Source organism: Canis aureus, chromosome 6, assembly GCF_053574225.1.
Source record: "Canis aureus isolate CA01 chromosome 6, VMU_Caureus_v.1.0, whole genome shotgun sequence".
Lineage (NCBI taxonomy): Eukaryota > Metazoa > Chordata > Mammalia > Carnivora > Canidae > Canis > Canis aureus.
The window spans coordinates 63,855,470-63,875,337 of record NC_135616.1 but is presented as its reverse complement, the minus strand read 5'-3'; the positions used below and the strand labels follow the sequence as shown (position 1 = coordinate 63,875,337).

Genomic DNA, 19,868 nt, shown 5'->3' with positions numbered 1-19,868 from the left:
TGAGAAGTGAACTGAGCTGAAAACTTTAAGGTGCTCAGGAAGATGGCCTTCAACTCCAGGTGTACAAGTTTACCAAAAAAAGGTGAAAAACCAGGAGAGGACCGAGCATCTTATGTCCAGTTAAACTACATACTGGGTATTACAGAAGACCCCTATGAAAGATTCACCGTTTCTGCCTCGGCTTCCCCTTCTGTATAAGGGGGTAATCATTACACTCAGGTCAGCCTCTCTGAGTCATGATTCTGGAAAGATCATTGAGGAAAGGAGTACAGCTTTAGAAACTACCATGTACTGCCAAGAAACTGAGTACCATAATATATGAGCAGGGATTGGGGGGTGCCCATGCCAGGCAGGCAGTGCAGGGAGACTCACACAGGATGCTTGTTGTACATGATTGGCAGGAACTCATCCACTGGCAGCATCTTCCCAAAAGGATCGGCTCCAACCAGTTTCTGTGCTCCTTCCAGAGAGATGACATAGCCCAGAGTCCAGTAGGAGTAGTCGGCTTCGACCAGGTTTCCCACATTGGGCACTGCTTTCTCTGGCTCCTTCACCTGCATCCTCTTCCTACCGATGTAGCTAAAAGGAAGCAGACAGAGGAGAAACACTCCCATGTGAATATTAGACATCTGTAAGAACCGAGCATGGGTTTGCAGATAGTTCTTGAAAGCTTGGACCAACGGCGTCTAACATCCAAAGTATCCCACCACAGAGCACGCCCCATCCACCCACTATGACTGTCATCTGCCATGAACGGGGCCACTTTGCTGGCTCCATTTATCAACATCCCAACTGCTCTTGTCTAGCACAGGCCTCCAGCCTGGAAGTCAAATTATAACTAAAAGATCACTTGGATCATTTTTGCAAAGATGGCAAGGGACTGCCAGCTGTGTTTACAGAGGTCGGAAGTAGACAAAAAAAAAAAAAAGGGCCAGATGTGAGATCCTGAGTTTTCAAGTCTCTAGAGTCTCAGTGTCTGATGTTCTTTGGGGCAGCCCTCCAGATGCTGACAAAAAAGGATGTGGGAGAGAAACAGTCTGTGGTAAAAGACCAAGGAACCCGGTGGCCCCAAGGGGGTCCTTCCTGGGGAGAATGAGTGACAAAGCCTGCCTGGCTTTCTCTTCCTCAAGCGCAACTAAGCTCTGCCCTTTGTTCTAAGAAAAGCACCCAGGCTGGTCCTTTCCTCCTCGGACACAGGATATACCCTCCGCCATTCCAGTGTTCCCACAGGCTACCCGTGGATCTATGATCCCTCACTTTTGTCTGGAACTTGTCTGTCTTCTACTTTCCTGGAGCAAGTTGAGGAGGTAAGGGCTTCCTGCCTGGAGGCAAAGCTGACTTCCTCTATTTTGTCTTAAAATGATCTCATTCAACAGTTAAAGGATTCCTCTTGTCAAAACATCCCACGATTTGTAGAATAAGTCATTGTTCACCTTCTCAGGAATCAAACACAGATCCTCTCAGCCACTGTCCCTTGAGACTACAGAGTCTGAATCTCTCTCATGTACCATCAAGTGGAAGAGAAACTCCCACTGAGCATTTGACATGTGGCTAGAAATTTTAAAAGAAAACTGAAGATGTGTAAAATATTTTTTCCATTAAACAAAACTGTTTCCGTAGGACTACAGTTTATTTAAGCAGTTGAAAACTTAGCATCTAGATTAGATTGAAATATGTTGTAAGCATAAAATACATACTGGATGTTAGAGAGGATAGAAAAAAACGTAGGGGCACCTGGGTGGCTCAGTTGGTTTAGTGTCTGACTTGATTTTGGCTCAGGTCATGATCTCAGTGCTGTGAGATCAAGCCCTGTGTTGGGCTCCATGCTGGGTGTGGAGCCTACCTAAGGTTCTCTCTCTCCCTCCCCTTGCCCACACCCCTCTCCCTCTAAAAGAAAGAAAAAAGAAAAACTTAAAAAAATAAAAAACAAAAACAAAACCACATAGACTATCGATTGATTATTGATTACATGTTAAATATGGATTACACTTTAAAGTAATAATATTTAGTGGTGTCGGAGTAAATAAAATGTATTATTAAATTCACCTAATGTATTTTTTACCATTTGAATAGGATCACTGGAAAATTTTAAATGACATATGTGGCTCATGTGATATCCCTATTGGATAGCACTGCCCTAGATGATTCCAGTGGCTTGTTCTACTCTTCCTATTTACTATTTCCTTTTCTGGAGAAATCTAACATAGCTGGCATGGACAGTTTATCAGCTTTCATGTTTTGAGCTTCAGTAACTTTAATTTTAGAAAGAGACACATGAAGGGTAGTTGGGTGGCTGAGTTGGTTAAACGATACACTCTTGATTTTGGTTCACATCATGATCTCAGGAACATGAGATCGAGCCCTGCATCGGGCTTTGTGTTAAGCAATAGAGTCTGCTTAAGACTGTTCTTAAGACTCTTCTCTGTCCCTCCACCCCCACCCCCACCCCCACTCATGCTCAAAAAAAAAAAAAAAAGGAAAGGAAAAGGTGAAAAATTTGAAACCACTGTCATTCTTTACATAATTGATATCAGTGGAATATTTGGACTTGGCAATCTGTGAAATTTAGGAAAGATTTTTGTTTCTGTGTCCCTATCATTCCCTATATTCATATCCTTATGCAATCATTGTGCTTTCTAGGACGTGTTGGTAATTTGTCCCAAGAAATGCACCAGCTAAACCACAAGTGGACAAGGACATGTGCCAATCAGAAGCCTTAGACTCCCCAAGTTGAGTCGTCTGATTCCAAGGCTTACGTCAAAGTTGCCTTTGCGGGTCATGTGAGTGTAAAATGGCTTCCAGGCTCCACGCTTGTGAGGTGTAGCCACAGGCTGCAGAGCTATAGACTCAGACTGAGGTGTAGGACTTCTGGAGGTTTATAAGAACAAACAAGGATCCTGAGGGACAGTGCAGAGTCTAATCACATGGCTGACATCTGACAGGGAGCCAGTCTCTTTTTACTACACAGTACTGATTTCTGGGTCTATTCCCTGTGGATTAGTTGAGCCATTACTAGGTTTCTTTTGGGCTCAGAATGGTATGTTTTCTGAGAGAACAAGTATTCCACCTGGACCCATAGTTAACTTTCCCTAGGAGGATGGGAGGAGTAGGGACAGCTGGTCTGCTGCGGCCACTCCAAAGGAATGGGCTCTGATTTGATGAAATTGCCTTTGACACACAGCTGGGAAGTGTACATAATGCTTGGGAACATTCTGCCTCATTGGAGAGAAGGATAAAGTGTCATTTGGTTTAAAAAGAAAATGAAAGAGAGAGGGAGAGGGAGAAAGAGATGGGGAGAGGGGCAGGGGGAGGAGAGAAAGACAGAAACAGAAACAGAGATTTAATTCCCAGAGACAGCTCTCAGAGCATTAACTAAATGTCAGTTCGAAACCAGCATTACCCTGTAAGCCTGGTTTTCCTATGACAGCCTCTGACCCTCCATCAAACCCAGCTCAGTGTTATTATTGTTTGCACGCTCCCCTTCCCAAGAATGGCACTCTTAGCCCCCATCCTGTCAGGCTACAGAGGAAATCTGCTCTCAAGTGTGACACAGGACTTGTGCCCTTGAGCGAATGCCACTCCCCTCTCTCTTCACACCTCTCCATGCACCTGTTGCTTCACTAGTGGGATTTCTGCTGTGCTCTCACATGAGTGCTCAGTCTGAAGACACTTGAGCAGCAGGCAGGCTCCCGGTCTCACAAAGAATCTCCCACAGTTTCCTTCTCAGTCCATAGAGTATATAGATGGAGAAACCAGGGCCTATTCTCCACTCTTTTCTTGTTTCTGGGGGCATTTTATGGAGAGATAACCCAGAAAGTGGAAACATGAGCTGTCGTCCTATCAGCTGGGGAGATGGGGCTCATTGCCCTTTGAAAAGGACTGAATCCTCTCAGTCCTTTGGGATAAGCTTGCCTTGTAACTTACATCAGTTCCCAATCCAGCTGAGCCTGGTCGATGTCATCCATCAGCTTCATCAGCTTCTTCTTAAACTGATGTTCAAAGCGCACGTCGTCCTCAATGACAAGAGTCTTCTCCAGCTCCCGGTCAATTACCTGTAAAGGTCATCAGTGGTAAGAGACCCCATGAGAAGTCTGATGCCTATTTATTAGATAAACATAGATTAAAAGGTCAAGAGTATGGTAGCATAGGATGTAATAGCTCAAAACTGGAATCTAAGCAAATGCCACCAACAGTAGAGCGGATAGATAAACTGGGGTATGTTTACAGCAATGAGGATGTATGATCTATGATTAAATGCAATGTTATAGATGAATTTCACAAATGTAATACTGAGAGGATATACCTCAATACCCTACGGTTCCATTCACATAAACTGAAGTACAAAAGCAGACAAACTGTTCTGTGCTGTTTGAAGTCAAGATGGTGTTTACCCTTGGGTCCTGTTCCCTAGAAGGAAATATGGACAAGGTACTTCTAGGGTGCTGGTACTTCTAGGGTTCTGGAAGTATGCTTGGAAGTTTCTGTTGCCTCATGTCTCCCTCTGACACAAGGCCAGCAATAAACAGGGAGAGGTAGCCTTGTGGCCACTTGGGATGGTAACAGGGGAAGATCCCCATGTTCAAGAAACCATACTCCTTCTTGGTCTGGGTGTGGGTTAACATGGCTGTATTGTTTATTCAGTTTGTGAAATTCCATTGGCCTGTATATTATGATCTATTTAATTTTATATGTATCCATTACATTTCATTTAGAGTTTAAAGGAAAAAAAAGATAGGCATAGACTCTGTCAAAGTGGGAAGGCATTCACGGGGCCCTTCTTGAGGTACTTTCTCTTTTCTTATGGGAACTGACCCTTCATCAAGAACTCCAATACCTCCATCCATCAATGTCGGATCTCTAAGCCATGGGTTCAAGTCCTGGTTTTGCCACTTCTTACCTAGACAGATATTTAATTATTTTCTCTTGGGTAAAATGGGCCTATGCCTCCTGACCCACTTTATATGATTTCTGTGTGACTTCTTGTATGAAATCATTTAATAAATGAGAACATGCTACATGCACGCAATATAAGGCATTCCTACTAAGGATAAGGACACACCAAAAAGGAGTATGGTTTCTTGAACATGGGGATCTTCCCCTGTTACCATCCCAAGTGGCCACAAGGCTACCTCTCCCTGTTTATTGCTGGCCTTGTGTCAGAGGGAGACATGAGGCAACAGAAACTTCCAAGCATACTTCCAGAACAGGTATGGGTTCACTTCATATCTGGCCCTAATTCATTTACAAAGTTCCACTCTCCATCCTCCTCATTACAAAGCTGCATATCTAAATAAAGCATTATTTACCTCTTTCCAGACAGAGTAGTGGCTGAGAAAGCAGCCAATTTCACCCCTAGTTAGAGGTCTTGAGGAGTAGGGATCTCGATATCCAGGTAGCATTTCAATATTCAGGGCCTTCAGCTGGCTTGTGTTGAGTGCCCTGCACAACAGAGAACATGTCTGCAAATTAACAAGTTGAGACGTCCCCACTACAGAAGCCAGAAAGAGTTCTGGATGTTCCTCAGAGCCCTCTGCACATTGGGGAAGACTTCTCAGGTTTCCTATCACTCCTCAAGAGCTCCTCAGGGTTAATTCATGGCAGCATTGCAAGTTTTGCAAAGACAAGAGGGTGTCTTATACTTGGTATATGCCTCACAATTGCCAATGTAGTTCTAAATATCACCTGTTTTTTTGACAGCTTTGAAAAAGTATTTTCCTGGGGATCCCTGGGTGGCTCAGCTGTTTAGTGCCTGCCTTCGGCCCAGGGCCTGATCCTGGAATTCTGAGATTGAGTCCCACATCAGGCTACCTGCATGGAGCCTGCTTCTCCCTCTGCCTGTGTCTCTGCCTCTCTCTCATGAATAAATAAATAAAATCTTTAAAAAAGAAAAAGTAATTTCCTAATGAAGGAAAGTGGCTAACAGCATTAAATACTGGAGAGGATGAGGACAGGAAAGAACTGTGTACATGTGTGTCTTTCTTTTGAACCTAAATTTAAAAAAAAAAAGTTAAGAATAAAAGTAGCAGAGACGAGCTTGTGAGCAGGAGAGAAGTGACTCACTATAGGTCTATCTAGTTGATCTACAGATTCAATGCAATTCCTATCAATATTCCAGCTCTCTTTTTGTGTAAAATGACAAGCTAAAATTCATATGGAAATACAAGGGACCTAAAATAGCTTAAACCATCTTGTAAAGGAATAACAAAGTTAAAGGACTCAGACTTCCTTACATATAAAGGTACAGTCCTCATGACAATGTGGTATCGACATAGGAATTAACATAATCAATGGAATTGAGTTGAGAGTATAGAAATCAACCCTTTTGTTTGTAGTCAATTGATTTTGACAAGGGTGACAACAATTCAATGGGAGGGAGAATAGTCTTTTTTACAAATGGTTAATCTCTTAACAAAGATACTCAAACTGTGTAAAAGAAGGAATTAGAATCCCTACCTCACACCATATAAAAAACTAACTCAAAATGGAGAAAAATTCAATGTGAAAAGATATGCGGTAAAACTATAAAACTCTTAGAAGAAAGACAGAAATAAGTCTTTGCGACTTTGGATTTGTCAATGGATTCTTAGATATGACATCAAAAGCACAAGTAACAACAAAAACATATACTGGACTTCATCGAAATTAAAAACTTTTGTTTTGTAATGACACCATCATGAATTGAAAAGACAACACATAGCATGAGAGAAAATATTTGCAAATGATATATCTGACAAGAGACTTGTATGAGAAACAAATTAAGAATTCTCACAATTCAACTAGTTTCCCCTGGTCCATGTGGCCTATAAATAAAATTTGGGCTCCTAGGTATCTGAAGCAGTGGTTTCCAAACTCTAGTGCACCAAAGAACAGGATTGCCAGATTTAGCAAGTAAAACAGAACATTCAGTCAAATTTAAATTTCATATAAATAATGAATAATTTCTTAGTATAAGTAAGCCCGTGCAATGTTTGGGACAAATTTAACTGAGTGTCCTATATTTTATGTGGTAACCTTACCTCAGAAACACCTTGAGGCGTCTTAAATGCAGAATCCCAGATCCAGCCCTAGAGATCATGATTCAGCAGCCCTGGGCTGGAACTCAGGGAAGCTGCTCTCTTAATCGTGGAGACTCTGACATGGGTGTCCAGGCCACATTTTGAGAAACATTGATGAAAATCTCTAAAAGGCATAAGAAGCTTCACAATAGCTTCTAGCCAAACTCCTCAGAGCCTTTATATTCCAAACTAACACAAAACATGGAACTGCAAGTTTTGCAAAAATCTATACCTTGAAATAAAGTGTCAAATAGAAGGGCAATGGAAAGCAAAATAAAGCAAAATAATAAACAACAGCAATAACAAAACTCTTGAAAGAATTCAACCAAGTTCCCTTTGTGACTTTCCTGCCATATTCCTGGGAAAGATGATTAGCCCAGGCAGTCTATGGCAAGATCTCACGCAACAGGATATATAGATCATTATGCATTTTTCCTCATTGATTTTCCTCAGGTGGCCCAAGTTTGGACATTATGCTCTAAATCAGGTTCTGAATGCAACTCTAACTGCATTCTTTCCAATACACCATGGAAAGCTGGTAACTACCACAACCATTGTAAAAACCCCCAGAGAAAGAGGAAAATTACTTCCACTGTGAGCCTTCAGCATAATTCATTATGGATGGATGGTGAGTGGATTTCAGGCCTACTCTACATGGTGAAATTAACTGAAATGCTGTGAAGATTCATAACGCTTTTCCCAAAGTAGGCTGCATCATAACAATGCGTTTGTCTTCTAATGACACTAGATTCCTCCCATTCAGCACTAACCCTGTCAGAAAGGGCACCTCCCCACTCCAACCACATTTGCAAGGATTCAAGAAAAAACCCAACTCACTTTCCATCCACAGCCTCGACAATCTTGACATCAATCTCCTGCTCATACAGGGTGCGTAACATCCGGTCCCGCCTGTCCTTTCTGCGTTTCAGGTTGATCATGAAGATCTAACACAGGAAGAAAAAAGGAAAAGAAACAGATTATTCAGGTCTTACTTTAGGCTGTTTTAAAAGTTAAGTAAATGTAACTACCAAAGTTTTAGTTAGAATAAGGAGTGGAAAAAATAGGGAAAATCGTGGTGAAGATTTATTTACATTCCATATCAAGTCAAATGATAGTTATCCAAACAGAATTACTTTTGAAACTCAGCCATCTGCAGTGACTTCACCCTCTCTTTGTTTCTCTGATGCCTGTTGGTAGACATGTTTGCCCTGTTCTTGAGATAGGAAGGTTGAAAAAGTTACTCTCAGGAGGCCAAGCGTGAATTAAACCCAAAACATAGAAGACTCAGAAGTAGGAGAGAGTTGGGCAAGTGTATTAGATTTATCAGCAGACCTAGATCTACATCCTATTACTGACTGTTTGCCTTGGCCCAATTCCTATGCCTCAGTATCCTCATCTGTAAAACTGGGGTGATACTGGTCCTATCTCATGGGTTCTAAATATTAGCTATTCTTAGAGTTCATATCCACTGTAAATAAACTTCAAGTCATCCAAAGAATGAGAAAAATCTAGTCTTAACACATTCCTTGCATTTCCAAAGGTTCCAAACAGAATTATCAAGATCTCAATGTTAATAGCTTTGTTGCCAGAATTCTTCAATTCCTCTAGAGACAAGGAAATTTTTCTGAAAGAAGTAAAGAGAAGGGGCCCTACTCTTGGAAGTAGCCCTTTGAGGTTACTTGAAGAAAGAAATGAAAAGGCATCATTTCCACATCACAGTAATCCTTGAAGTCCCCCAAAATATGCATTCAGATTTCTTCCCTTTAGGGCTGGGTCCATCTGTAGCCCCTCAGCTTAGCCCCTAAATTCCTGAAGACTGCCCTAAACACATACATATCATGAAGCCACTGGAGGGAGTTATGGATAGTGAGACTGTCCTGACTACTCTCAGATTTAAGGAGTCACAGAAGTAACTAAAGACTCACTAATGCTATCACATGTAAATACGTGTATTCATGAAGTCCTTTTGCTACAAGCAGTAACAAACTCACTTTGAACATTAAACTAGTCCTCCAAGAGTAAGAGACTTCAGCTGCTAGCAAGAAATACTGATAACACATAGCATGAAAAATAAGAAACCCACAGGAATAAGTTAGATGACATTGACTTCATCCTGACTTAATCACCCAGATGACTCTGAGGAAGACATTGAATGCTTTGGGGTCCACTTCCCTTGTTTGTAAAAGAGGAAGTTGAACAACCTTCTCTCCCAAGTATAACACAGATTAAAATGTCTATGATAGGGACTCCTGGGTGGCTCAGTTGTTGAGCATGTGCCTTTAGCTCAGATCGTGATCCTGAGGTCCTGGGATCGAGTCCTGCATCAGGCTCCCTGTGGGGAGCCTGTTTCTCCTTCTTCCTATGTCTCTGCCTCTCTCTGTGTCTCTCGTGAGTAAATAAATAAAATCTGGGATCCCTGGGTGGCGCAGCGGTTTGGCGCCTGCCTTTGGCCCGGGGCGCGATCCTGGAAACCCGGGATCGAGTCCCACGTCGGGCTCCTGGTGCATGGAGCCTGCTTCTCCCTCTGCCTGTGTCTCTGCCTCTCTCTCTCTCTCTCTCTCTCTCTCTCTCTCTCTCTGTGACTATCATAAATAAATAAAAATTAAAAATAAATAAATAAATAAAATCTTTTTTAAAAAGTCTATGATAGGGGATCCCTGGGTGGCTGAGTGGTTTAGCACCTGCCTTTGGCCGAGGGCATGATCCTGGAGTCCCGGGATCGAGTCCCACATCCGGCTCCCGGAATGGAGCCTGCTTCTCCCTCTGCCTGTGTGTCTCTGCCTGTCTCTCTCTCTCTCCCTCTCTCTCTCTATGTCTATCATAAGTAAATAAATAAATATTTTTAAAAATAAAAATAAAAAATAAAAAGTCTATGATATGTTGTTTAGATAAAGCTTGCTTTATGCTGTGTTCAGAAAAAAGAAGAAACTATGTCTTACTTTGTCTTGTAACCAGCCTGGGGTTCAGAATTTACTGGGGGTGAAGCTTTGGTTCATATAGCCATTCTGAATGCAATCGTCAATATGTTCTATGTTTTACTGGATCAAAAATTACACTAAAATTTCAAACTTTTCTTCTGAAATATTCTCATTTCCATCCACTTACAAAGTTCTGGGCAAAGAAACTTATGGGAAAATAAGATGTCCTCTTTAAAGAAACTATCCACCTGATTTAGGGCAAAGTGAATTCGGTGCATCATGATGTCATTATTTCTCTTGGTTACCTGAGTAATTTTTTTAAACATAATTTCTGTGGTACCTCTGTTTGCCTTGTTACTTGGGACTTCATAACTTAATGGGTTGTATTCTTTTACATTTCATGCTTTTCCTGTTTAGAATCACACTGTGATGGGCCATGTTTCATCCCACAATTTTAAAAGATATGGAAAGAAAAGGGCATTTCCTCATGTGAGTACATGGAGCTACCCAAGGTCACTCCAGGAGAACAAAAACAAACCCAAACAAACAAACAAAAACGAACAGAAATACAACAAAAAGTCCCCTCAAACCAGAGACCGCTAGTCTGGGAAGACTTTAGTAAATAATAATTCAGTCCCAGTTTCTTCCAGGACAAGTGCAGTAAAAGTCGTAGCCATGAAGGAAAAACACAGACGGCTTGCTCATACTTAGTGAATAGCAAACAAGAAAGAACCACCTAGCCAAATGCAGCCCAGACACCACCACCAAGGTCATGGAGTACTGGGAGAACTGAAAAGGCCTCTGAAAATCTCCTTTCCACCATCGTATCTCTGTTCTAGAGCCCAGGGTAGTCATTTCCTGCACCTGCATCACCTCTTACAGTTGCCATTTTTAAAAAAACTTCTAGGGGTGACCCAGTCCTTACATCCAAAGGGGGAATAGAGAGAGAAGACCCTGGTTTTGTCCAATTAGATTTCCTTGAGTTTGGTTCTCATAGGAATGTATTTAAACAGAAGAATGAATGTAGGTAAAGACACTTGGGTTCTTTCACCTAGAGATGATGAGGGTTGCAGGGAAGGACAGTTCTAGTAAGAAGTGGAAGCTGGTACAGGGAGTGATGTGGACCAGACTTTTCTGCAGCCTCAATTGTTTTTTAAAAATTATTTGCACTTGATTCTAATTCCTCTCCCCACATGAAAATCATCTCTTCTCCTTCTGCTCTCTGTGGAAACAGCATCATAGCTGCTACCTAACTCTTTTCTACTTAACATTCATGAAATACTTTTTCCCATTACCGAAGCCCAGATCCATGTCAATTTTATAAAAGAAATACCAATGCCCATGCCAACAGCTTTAGATGGCTGTACTTCATGGACATGTATTATATAGCACAAAATGATAAAGCCTTTTCTTTCAATGGAGCTATATGACATAAGAGACCCACAAAAGATTCAGTGACTTGGAATCATACTTGGGGTATTCCCAAGAAGCTGTTGTGTGTAATACAAGAGAGGTATTCTTTATAATCTTGCTTCCTTCTTCATGCAATCAAAACTTTATAATAAATATGGCCCTCGGAGTGCTATTATGGAATTCTTGCCCACTGAAAGGCAGAATTTTACAACAGGTTTCTTTTTTCCTTTTTCTTTTTCCTCTCAACCCTGTTCAACATTTTTCCATGGAAGAAAAGCACAGAGAAAATAAAGCACTGGCCATTCCAGAATAGTTTCTATCCACTCGGAAAAAAGTTAAGGTCCTCCAATCCTTAAAACACATATCCTCCTTACCCTTGAATCTTGATAAAAAGGTTTACAAAATATAGCAATATCTGCTCCTAGAATATATAAAATTCACTCATGATTAAATAGTAACTTCTTTCTAACTTAAGGATTTTGCTATGATGCTCCTTAAAAAAAACTTTTTTATAGTTGAAACAATATTACATCAGTTTCTCTCTCTCTTTCTTTCCTTCCTTCCTTTCTTTTGTAGGCTTGAACTCACAACCCTGAGTCCAAGAGTTGTATGTTGCACTGACGAAGCCAGACAGGTCCCAAATGCTCCTTTTTTAAGGTAAGAAAGCTGAGACACAACAAATACCAGGTCATTTTGCCAAGACCTCAGTGCCTTTTTAGCAGCCAAGCCAGTTTTGCTGGCTCTCAGATGTATGATCAAGCTTCACTCCAATACAAACATCTAATCACACCGTACACATGTACCTGTGTGCACATGTGCACACAGACATCTTTCCTACCTCGTCAAATCCCATCTTGTCTGGATATTTTGGGACACTTGAAACAAACTGAGAGGGTTCCACTGGAGGACCGTCAACTGGAAGACACAAGAAACACACAGAGTGCTTTGTTAGTGAAAGACTCAGTGAACAGAACTCCATCCACACGCCTGATGTCTAGGAGCACAACCTGGATATCTGAGGCAGGGGTTAACTGCTCAGCAGTGCTCCAGGACTGAGCAGCTACACAAGAACCCTGATGGTTTCCAGAACACTTATATGCAGACTGCAATATTTGCTCCATTTCCCTTAAGACTTATCTCCATAAGTGATGGGAGTCAGTCTAGGGTAAATGGGTAAGAGTGAAGGCTTTGGTGTCAGATGATCTGGGTCTGAACTTGATCTGTGAAGGTCTGGAAGAGTTAAGTGACTTCTCCAAGCCTATTTCTCCATGTGGAAAATCAAGATAATAAAAGCATATCTCTTAGGGTGCTGTGAAATTTAAATGAGACATGCATGTAAAGCACTCACCACAGTAAAGCGACAGAGTAAAAACTCAGTAACTTTTAAGCTGTTACTTGCTGTGGCTCATAATGAAAGACCTCGAAAGTAGGCCAGACTTCTTCTAAATAATGTGTTCTCTGTATATTTTAAAGGGGACTAGTCTGGGACTATTTTTATCCCATCCAGGCAGATTTAGCTCCAGGTATGCAAAAGGTCCTTTATTTTAACAGGAACTCGCCTTTGAGGGCTAGCCCGCATCCCAAAACTTGGGACAGGGCTAACAGGTAAATTTCCAGGTGGGAGGGACACTGCATCTTAAGCAATAAAAGATTTATTTATTTGATACTCCAAAAAAAGTTTTCACTACAAACTATACATTTGAAAGTTGGGTAGCAATGCTGAGTGGAGAATCTGGAAAGGTCTTGAAGACTTCTGGAATTGCAAATCCAAAATACTCATTTGATTTTCCTTAAAGGGGTAATACAAAGAAAACACAGTGAGAGCTGGTCGCTCGGGTGGTTTGAGGTGGTTTGAGGTGGTGATGGCCATCACTACTATTCAGCAGTACCCATCTCTCCTGTTCCAGGCAGATGAGAGGAATCATTTCCTCACCCTTAAAGTTGGTCATGGCCTTGTGAACTGCTGCTTCTCAGCTCTCCAAGCCCTCTTTCCACCTCTGCCCTGGCCCACCACAATGGTCACAGTAGCAGATGTTGATAACGGAGAAGCCACACATTTGAAGCAGCCTAGAATGATGTGCCAACATATGGAGGACAGCTGCCCGGAAGGACGCCAAGACCACTGCGGACTTTGCATAGCAAGAAATACTCCATTGCTGTATGAAGCCTGTGAGTCACTACTGGATATCCCAGCGCAGCCTCTTCATCCTTCTGAGATACTGTCGAAAGAATATTATTTGTTTGACTTACCCTTCCCTGGGATATTAAAGAGAAACCATGACATCCAGTTTCACTTACGATCGACTGATGTGAAGTTCTAGAAGGTAGTGAGACAGGTTTCCTAAGCCAAACACAAGAGTTGGTCTCATTACCTCAACCCTGACCCCTATGGTCACATTTCTGTAATATACGGTGCATGTGTTTCTGTTTCCATTAGAAGCCCAGCATATTTTGTTCCTTTCTGCTCTACCCCATTCCTCATTAATTTTTTTAAATCAACAAATATTGATTGAGGAGCCACCATGTACAGAGTCGGGCTTTTAAGAGAAAGAAACTTAACATACAAACTCCTTTTTGTTCACAATGTTGTTTGAGGAGCTGTCTGGCTCTCCCTCGTTGGGTCTTGGGGCTGGGAGGGGGTTATATTTTGAGTTACCCTTTTCACGCTGTTGGTCTCTGTTTGGCACTCACATGGGCTGCGTGGCTTTAACATTTTGGCCAAAGAGACTGCTTTTAGCCACTTTGCTCTCATCAAACATGGACAGTCATTGCATTCACAGGACAAGTGTCCCCCACAAGCCACAAGTGGCTGGCTCCTGAAAGCCACCATTGAGCAAAAATATGAGAAATATGCCTAGGTTTTGTTACTGAAGATAGAGCTAAGCCACAGGGAAAGGCAGGGAATGATACAAGTTAGACCTAAGAAATTTACTGTGCAAGGAGAAAGGATGTGTCTTTGTTTCATCAAAGTTGAAGGTTAGGTATATCCCAGTTTTGGTATGGGGTCATTTCTGACTCTATGGTTCATAATTTATCAATCCCTCATTGAATCCCTTCCCAGACATAGTCTCTCACTGTGCCACACCAATTGAGACAATATGTCCATTGGCTCCTGGATAGTTTCATGACCTAGGAATAATAATTATAGCTACTATTATAGAGATTTTATTATTCACTGAACTCTGAGCTACACTCTTGACATATATAATCACAGTTATTTAATTTTCACAACATGTACCATGGGATAAGTACAAGTGTCCCTATTTTTACAGATAAAGAAACAAAGCCTTAAATAACTTGCCCAAGGTCACAGAGCTGATGGAGCTGGTATCTGAACCCAAGTCTGACTCCTGAACCCTTTACTCCTACTCAGCCTGCCCCCAAAGTTAGTCCTTGGTAGCCATTGGCATCAAGCTGGCCTTGGTGACTGGGCTAAATTCACAGTAGCTCAGTTAGCTAAGTCTTTGCTTCTGGGTGACCAACACTTGTTGCTTTTTCTATTGTCTATGCTGGAGCACACACCATCCAGCGTAAAAGGCACCAGCCCAGACACGTGCCCCAAAATATTTGAGAGATTGTGCTTGTACCAAATCCTAATTAAATCATAGTCATTTCAGTATAATCCTGAAGTTTTCCTGAACTTCTTCAATTGCTGCAGCCACCACCCTAGCTCAGATCCTCACTCACCATGCTTGGGATAATTTTTGTGCGTATGTGATTTAATTAATTAATTAATTGTAGAGATAGAGAGAGCACGAGCTGGTGGGGAGGGGCAAAGGGAGAGAGAATCTTAAGCAGGCTCCACGTTCAGCCAATGCGGGGCTTGATCTCATGACCCTGAGATCATGACCTGAGCCAAAATCAAGAGTCAGATGCTTAACCGACTGAGCCACCCAAGCGCCCCCTTGCTTGGGCTGTTTTAAAATTTTTCTAACTCTCATGCACTCCTTACACACACTATTGCCAAAATGATCTTCAAGGACAACGCTATTCTCAACCACAACAGTCGCACCCGACATGTTGCAATTTATTAAGTGCTTTCATATTCACAACATCATTTATTTTCATTTATCTTTTGGTTGTTTGTTTTTATAGATAAAGAAATTGAGACCCACCCAGACGTAGACTTGCCCACAGTCAAATAGTAATTGGTGCCCAAGATCAAATAGTGAGTGATTGGTATGATTATTGGACCTTCTGACTTTACGTCCAATAATCTTAATAATCCTTACATGACATTCTGTGGCTCCAGAATGTTGTTACTGGGAATGGGCACCTAAGATCTCCCATCACCTCAGGCTCTGGCTTGCAAGACCAATCCCCTCATGCCTCATATAACCCATTGGCTTCTCTCACCTTTATAAGATCTAGCCTCCTGTCATTCATCCTGCAATTTTCTGTACAAGAAGCACATTCCCAAATTTTCGTATGGCTCCTAACATATGAAGTGAGTAGGTATGTGTAGAGTGATGGGCACAGTGCTTCCGGTGTGCCGTAGTTGGTGCTCCACCCCGTCTCGCACCCTACCCCAGCTCCTCACTCTGCTCTCTGAAGCTCCAGCTATAATTCATCAACTCTTTGACATTGCAAGTCCCTTCCTTTCTCTGAATGTCTCTTCATCTTTTTATTTTAGCCAAAACCTGGCTTTCCTTGGAGGACACTGCTTCCCTTTCACCCCTCAGTGTAGAAGTTGATTTTTCTCATCTCCCCTGACTCACTCCCAAACTGTTTCCCTTCCATCCATCAAACCCCCAGCTTCTTTGAAGTGTATCTGAGCACCCTCTGCCCCATAGTCACGCCTCCTCAGCCACTGATGATGACAGCCTTTGGCTCACAGTCTCGCTGTCCCTGCCATCATTCTTAAAACTTTAGCTTCAGCGTGGTGATGTACCCAACAGGGCTTCTAGGTCCTGCACCAACAATCGTTCTTTCAGTGACCCACTACCATGTCTGCATCCATCACCTCTTTCATGTCCTCATGCCCATTGGTACCCAACATAGATTTCTTGGGCTGGCACTCGAACTACCCCTTGTAAAGACTCTTTTTTTTTTTTTCACCGTATCATTATTTTTAATGTCCAACATTTATGATATGAGGGCCAGGGCTTTCTCCTCACGTTTATAAATTTTCAATTGGCTTGTGAGGCCAATAGGGATACTTCTTCTTGTTTAATTTGGTTTCTGGGAAGACTTCATTCAGGTCCTCAATGGTCATCTGATCAAATGGAATTATGTTCTTCATCTTCTCCAGCTCTTTTTCATATTCTTCAATCCTGGCCTTTGAGAGGGACAAAAACTCAGCACAGCTTTTCACATCTTCTTTTTCCTCAGCATCCACCTGGACAGTGTATTTATCCTCTGGCACAGGAACCTTCAGGGCATTAAACTTCTTCTCAAAGTCATCTACCAAGCCAGCCTTTGCCACACTGGCCTTGTAGTAAGCCCAGTAGATAGCAGGTGGTTTCTCTGGAAGAGTAGCCAACCTGGAGGTAAGCATCTCATTCCAGGATTTCAGGGAGTTGGCAATGGCCTTCCGGTTTCGGGGTATGATCTCCCCAAAAGCTACCCAGTCAATGGTTTTCAGAGCAAGTTTTCACCCAGCCATCTTGAGATCCTTCACCGACCCCGGTGGCCCACAGTCCACAGCCCCTTGTAAAGACTCTTGATTTGCTTCCATTGCTCTTGCTTGGTAAAATCCCAATCCTGCTTAAACTTGGTTATCCACTTACTTAGCACCAAGAATACTGCGAGAGAAATTCACACAATTGTGTTGACTGAATCAGTTTAAAATTACAACCACAGATGTCACATTGGCACTCAGCACTGCCAAATGATGCAACTATGCTTCCATAGTAAATTTGCTTTCCCACTCTCCAAGAGATCTGTTTTATGCCTTGTCCTCTCTCCTGACATCTCCAGTATCGTACTGATGTACTACATATTTCATAAAGAAAATATTCAAATGAGACCTACCTTTTCCTTCCGCCTCAAATCCACAAACCCAGCTGCATCTGTACCTAGACCTGCTGCCTTCCCCTCTGCAAAGGAGCATCTCTGTTCCCATCCAGGACAACACCAATACCATCGTAGATTACAAAGCCTCTTGCTTTTTTTCTTTTCTTTTCTTTTCTTTTCTTTTCTTTTCTTTTCTTTTCTTTTCTTTTCTTATTTTTCCTCTTGCTGTTTCAAAGACTTCGGCCTTACACTACTTTCTTCTCTTCTGCATCATCCAGTTCTCCTTATATATTGGATCCTTCTTCTCAATGTATGAATATGCTAAAATTCTATCTTAAAAAAAAAAAAACAATCTCTCCTTCGACCTCTCATTCCCTTTTAACCACCATCCTATTTCTCTATCCCCATCACAACAAGATTCCATTTTCTCATATCTCCACTGTCTTCCCTTTGGCCTACTCCCATGGGCTTGGGTCCCCATTACTGCACTGCAGTGGCTCTTATAAGGTCATCACAGATCTTTATCTTGACAGAAACAATGTTAAATTCCCTATCCTCCTTTTACTGGACTTCTCAGCAGCATCTGGCTCCTTCCTGAGACACTTCTCAATTTTTCCTTCTAGCTTTTTGGCTGTTTGTCTCCCTCAGGGATCTGTCCTCTTCCCTTCCCTCTTCTCTTCCTATGATCTTTTACTAAATAATTCACACTGTTCCATGACTTAAAATGTCCTTTTAATGCTGATGACTCTCAAATGTCTGTCTCCAGCTGGAGTATCTTCCCTAAACTCCAGACTCACATCCAAATATCTCCTAACTTCTCCACTGGGATGTTTAAAAAAAATATCATAAGCTTACATGACTAAAATTTCCCTCCTCAAATCTTTTCCCATTTTATTAAGTGGTATGCCAGGCCAAAGTCCTGGTGTCATCTGGAGTCCTTCCCCTCCTTCATTAGCTTCATCCAGGTCTCTGTAAGTCCTGTTGGCTCTGCCAACAAGCTCTCCTAACAGTCTCTGTAGTTTGTTTGTTTGTTTGTTATTGTTGTTTTTAAGTAGGCTCCATGCCCAGTGTGGGATCTCATGACCTTGAGATCAAGACCTGAGCTGAGATCAAGAGTTGGACGCTTAACCAACTGAGCCACCCAGATGCCCCTCTAGTTCTTTCTGCTTGGAACACTTTTTCCCCAAACATCCATGTGGCTGCTCCACTGATATATTGTCTATCTCTCTGTGTTGAAATATAAATTCATGGGGATTCCTGGGCGGCTCAGCAACTGAGCGTCTTGCCTTTGGCTCAAGGCGTGATCCCAGAGTCCGGAGATGGAGTCTCACATCAGGCTCCCTTCATGGAGCTTACTTCTCTCTCTGCCTCTTTCTCTCTGTGTGTCTCTCATGAATTAATAAATAGAATCTTTTTAAAAAATAAATTCATTGATGGTGGAGCTTCTGCTGGTTTTGCTCACTGCTGTATCTCCAGCATCCTGAACAATCCATGGAATACAGTAAGTGTTTAATAAGTACTTAAAGCCTGACTCTCTCTTCTAAAAACTTCCTTGCCTCCTTACTGCTTTTAGGATGGGCATTCTGTCTTAGCTGGGAAATTCAAGGGCCACAACAATTAAGCCACCCCAACCCTCAAATTTTACTTTCTTCTACTATTCAAAGCCAACTCTCTTCCAGAGTGAGAATGCTTTTTGAGTGATATTTTTGCTGGGTCTTCTTCCTCTGCCTATAGTGTCCTCACTGTATCACTCCTTCTGTTTAAACTTCATACTAGCAAAGTCCAGCTTGAGAAACACCAGGACTTGAATCTCTCCTAGAATACACCTGCCTACAGCAATTTCTTCCTATTCCAAATTCCAACTGCTTTTATATCTGCTCCTCTTACAAAGCACTATACTGCATCATTAGGATCTTTTTTGTGTTTGCCCTATGTTTCCAGTTAAATATATATATCCCAAACAGAGAATTGGTTAAAATGTGTTGAATATTCAGTACCTTGATAGAGTGACTCATTGATTGTAAAAAGACAATGTTTGTACATAAATATAATTCTTGTTCTAATGCTTCAATTGGTATAGTCTTTTAGCAACCATTTCTTTACTGCCCATTGGGTTCCAGATGCTGTGCCAGATGCTTTCAACATCTGGCTCATCTTTCCTGAGGATACTTGACAGGTATGATTTCATTATTAATCCTTTTCTTAATCCTTCAGGGGCTTCCAGTCTATATTTCTGTGTTATTACCCTCAAACATTTATTTGTCTAATTATTTTTCTTACTTCAATTATGTTCTACCTTTTAAAATTCAGAATCTGAAATTTTAACAAAATTATAGCTAAAGAAGATAAATAGAAGAATTAAATAAAACACCATATATAAAGTGTCTAGCATTAGAGTTGGTCTGCATTGGGAGATCAATAATGACAGCTACCAATTACAGGTTCTTCTCAGATGAATTCTACTTGCATAGCATGGTGTTATGTGTATTTGTAATTTATAATAATTAAAAACTTTACTGACAATGTG

General features: G+C 41.7%; 1 protein-coding gene and 1 pseudogene across 4 annotated transcripts in view; both read right to left on the bottom strand.

The window, feature by feature from the left end:
* Window positions 1-19,868, bottom strand: part of COLGALT2 (collagen beta(1-O)galactosyltransferase 2) — a 123,906-nt gene that overhangs the window by 5,342 nt on the left and 98,696 nt on the right. For all 4 annotated transcript variants that reach the window (XM_077901961.1, XM_077901959.1, XM_077901962.1 and 1 more), the window contains exons 7-11: window positions 12,225-12,301; window positions 7,893-7,999; window positions 5,307-5,439; window positions 3,925-4,052; window positions 373-579 (exon numbers count right to left, since the gene is read on the bottom strand). In XM_077901961.1, coding sequence (XP_077758087.1) covers window positions 373-579; window positions 3,925-4,052; window positions 5,307-5,439; window positions 7,893-7,999; window positions 12,225-12,301 — 652 coding nt within the window. The remainder of the gene's footprint in view (window positions 1-372; window positions 580-3,924; window positions 4,053-5,306; window positions 5,440-7,892; window positions 8,000-12,224; window positions 12,302-19,868) is intronic.
* LOC144316251 (ATP synthase peripheral stalk subunit d, mitochondrial pseudogene) lies at window positions 16,491-17,078 on the bottom strand (annotated as a pseudogene).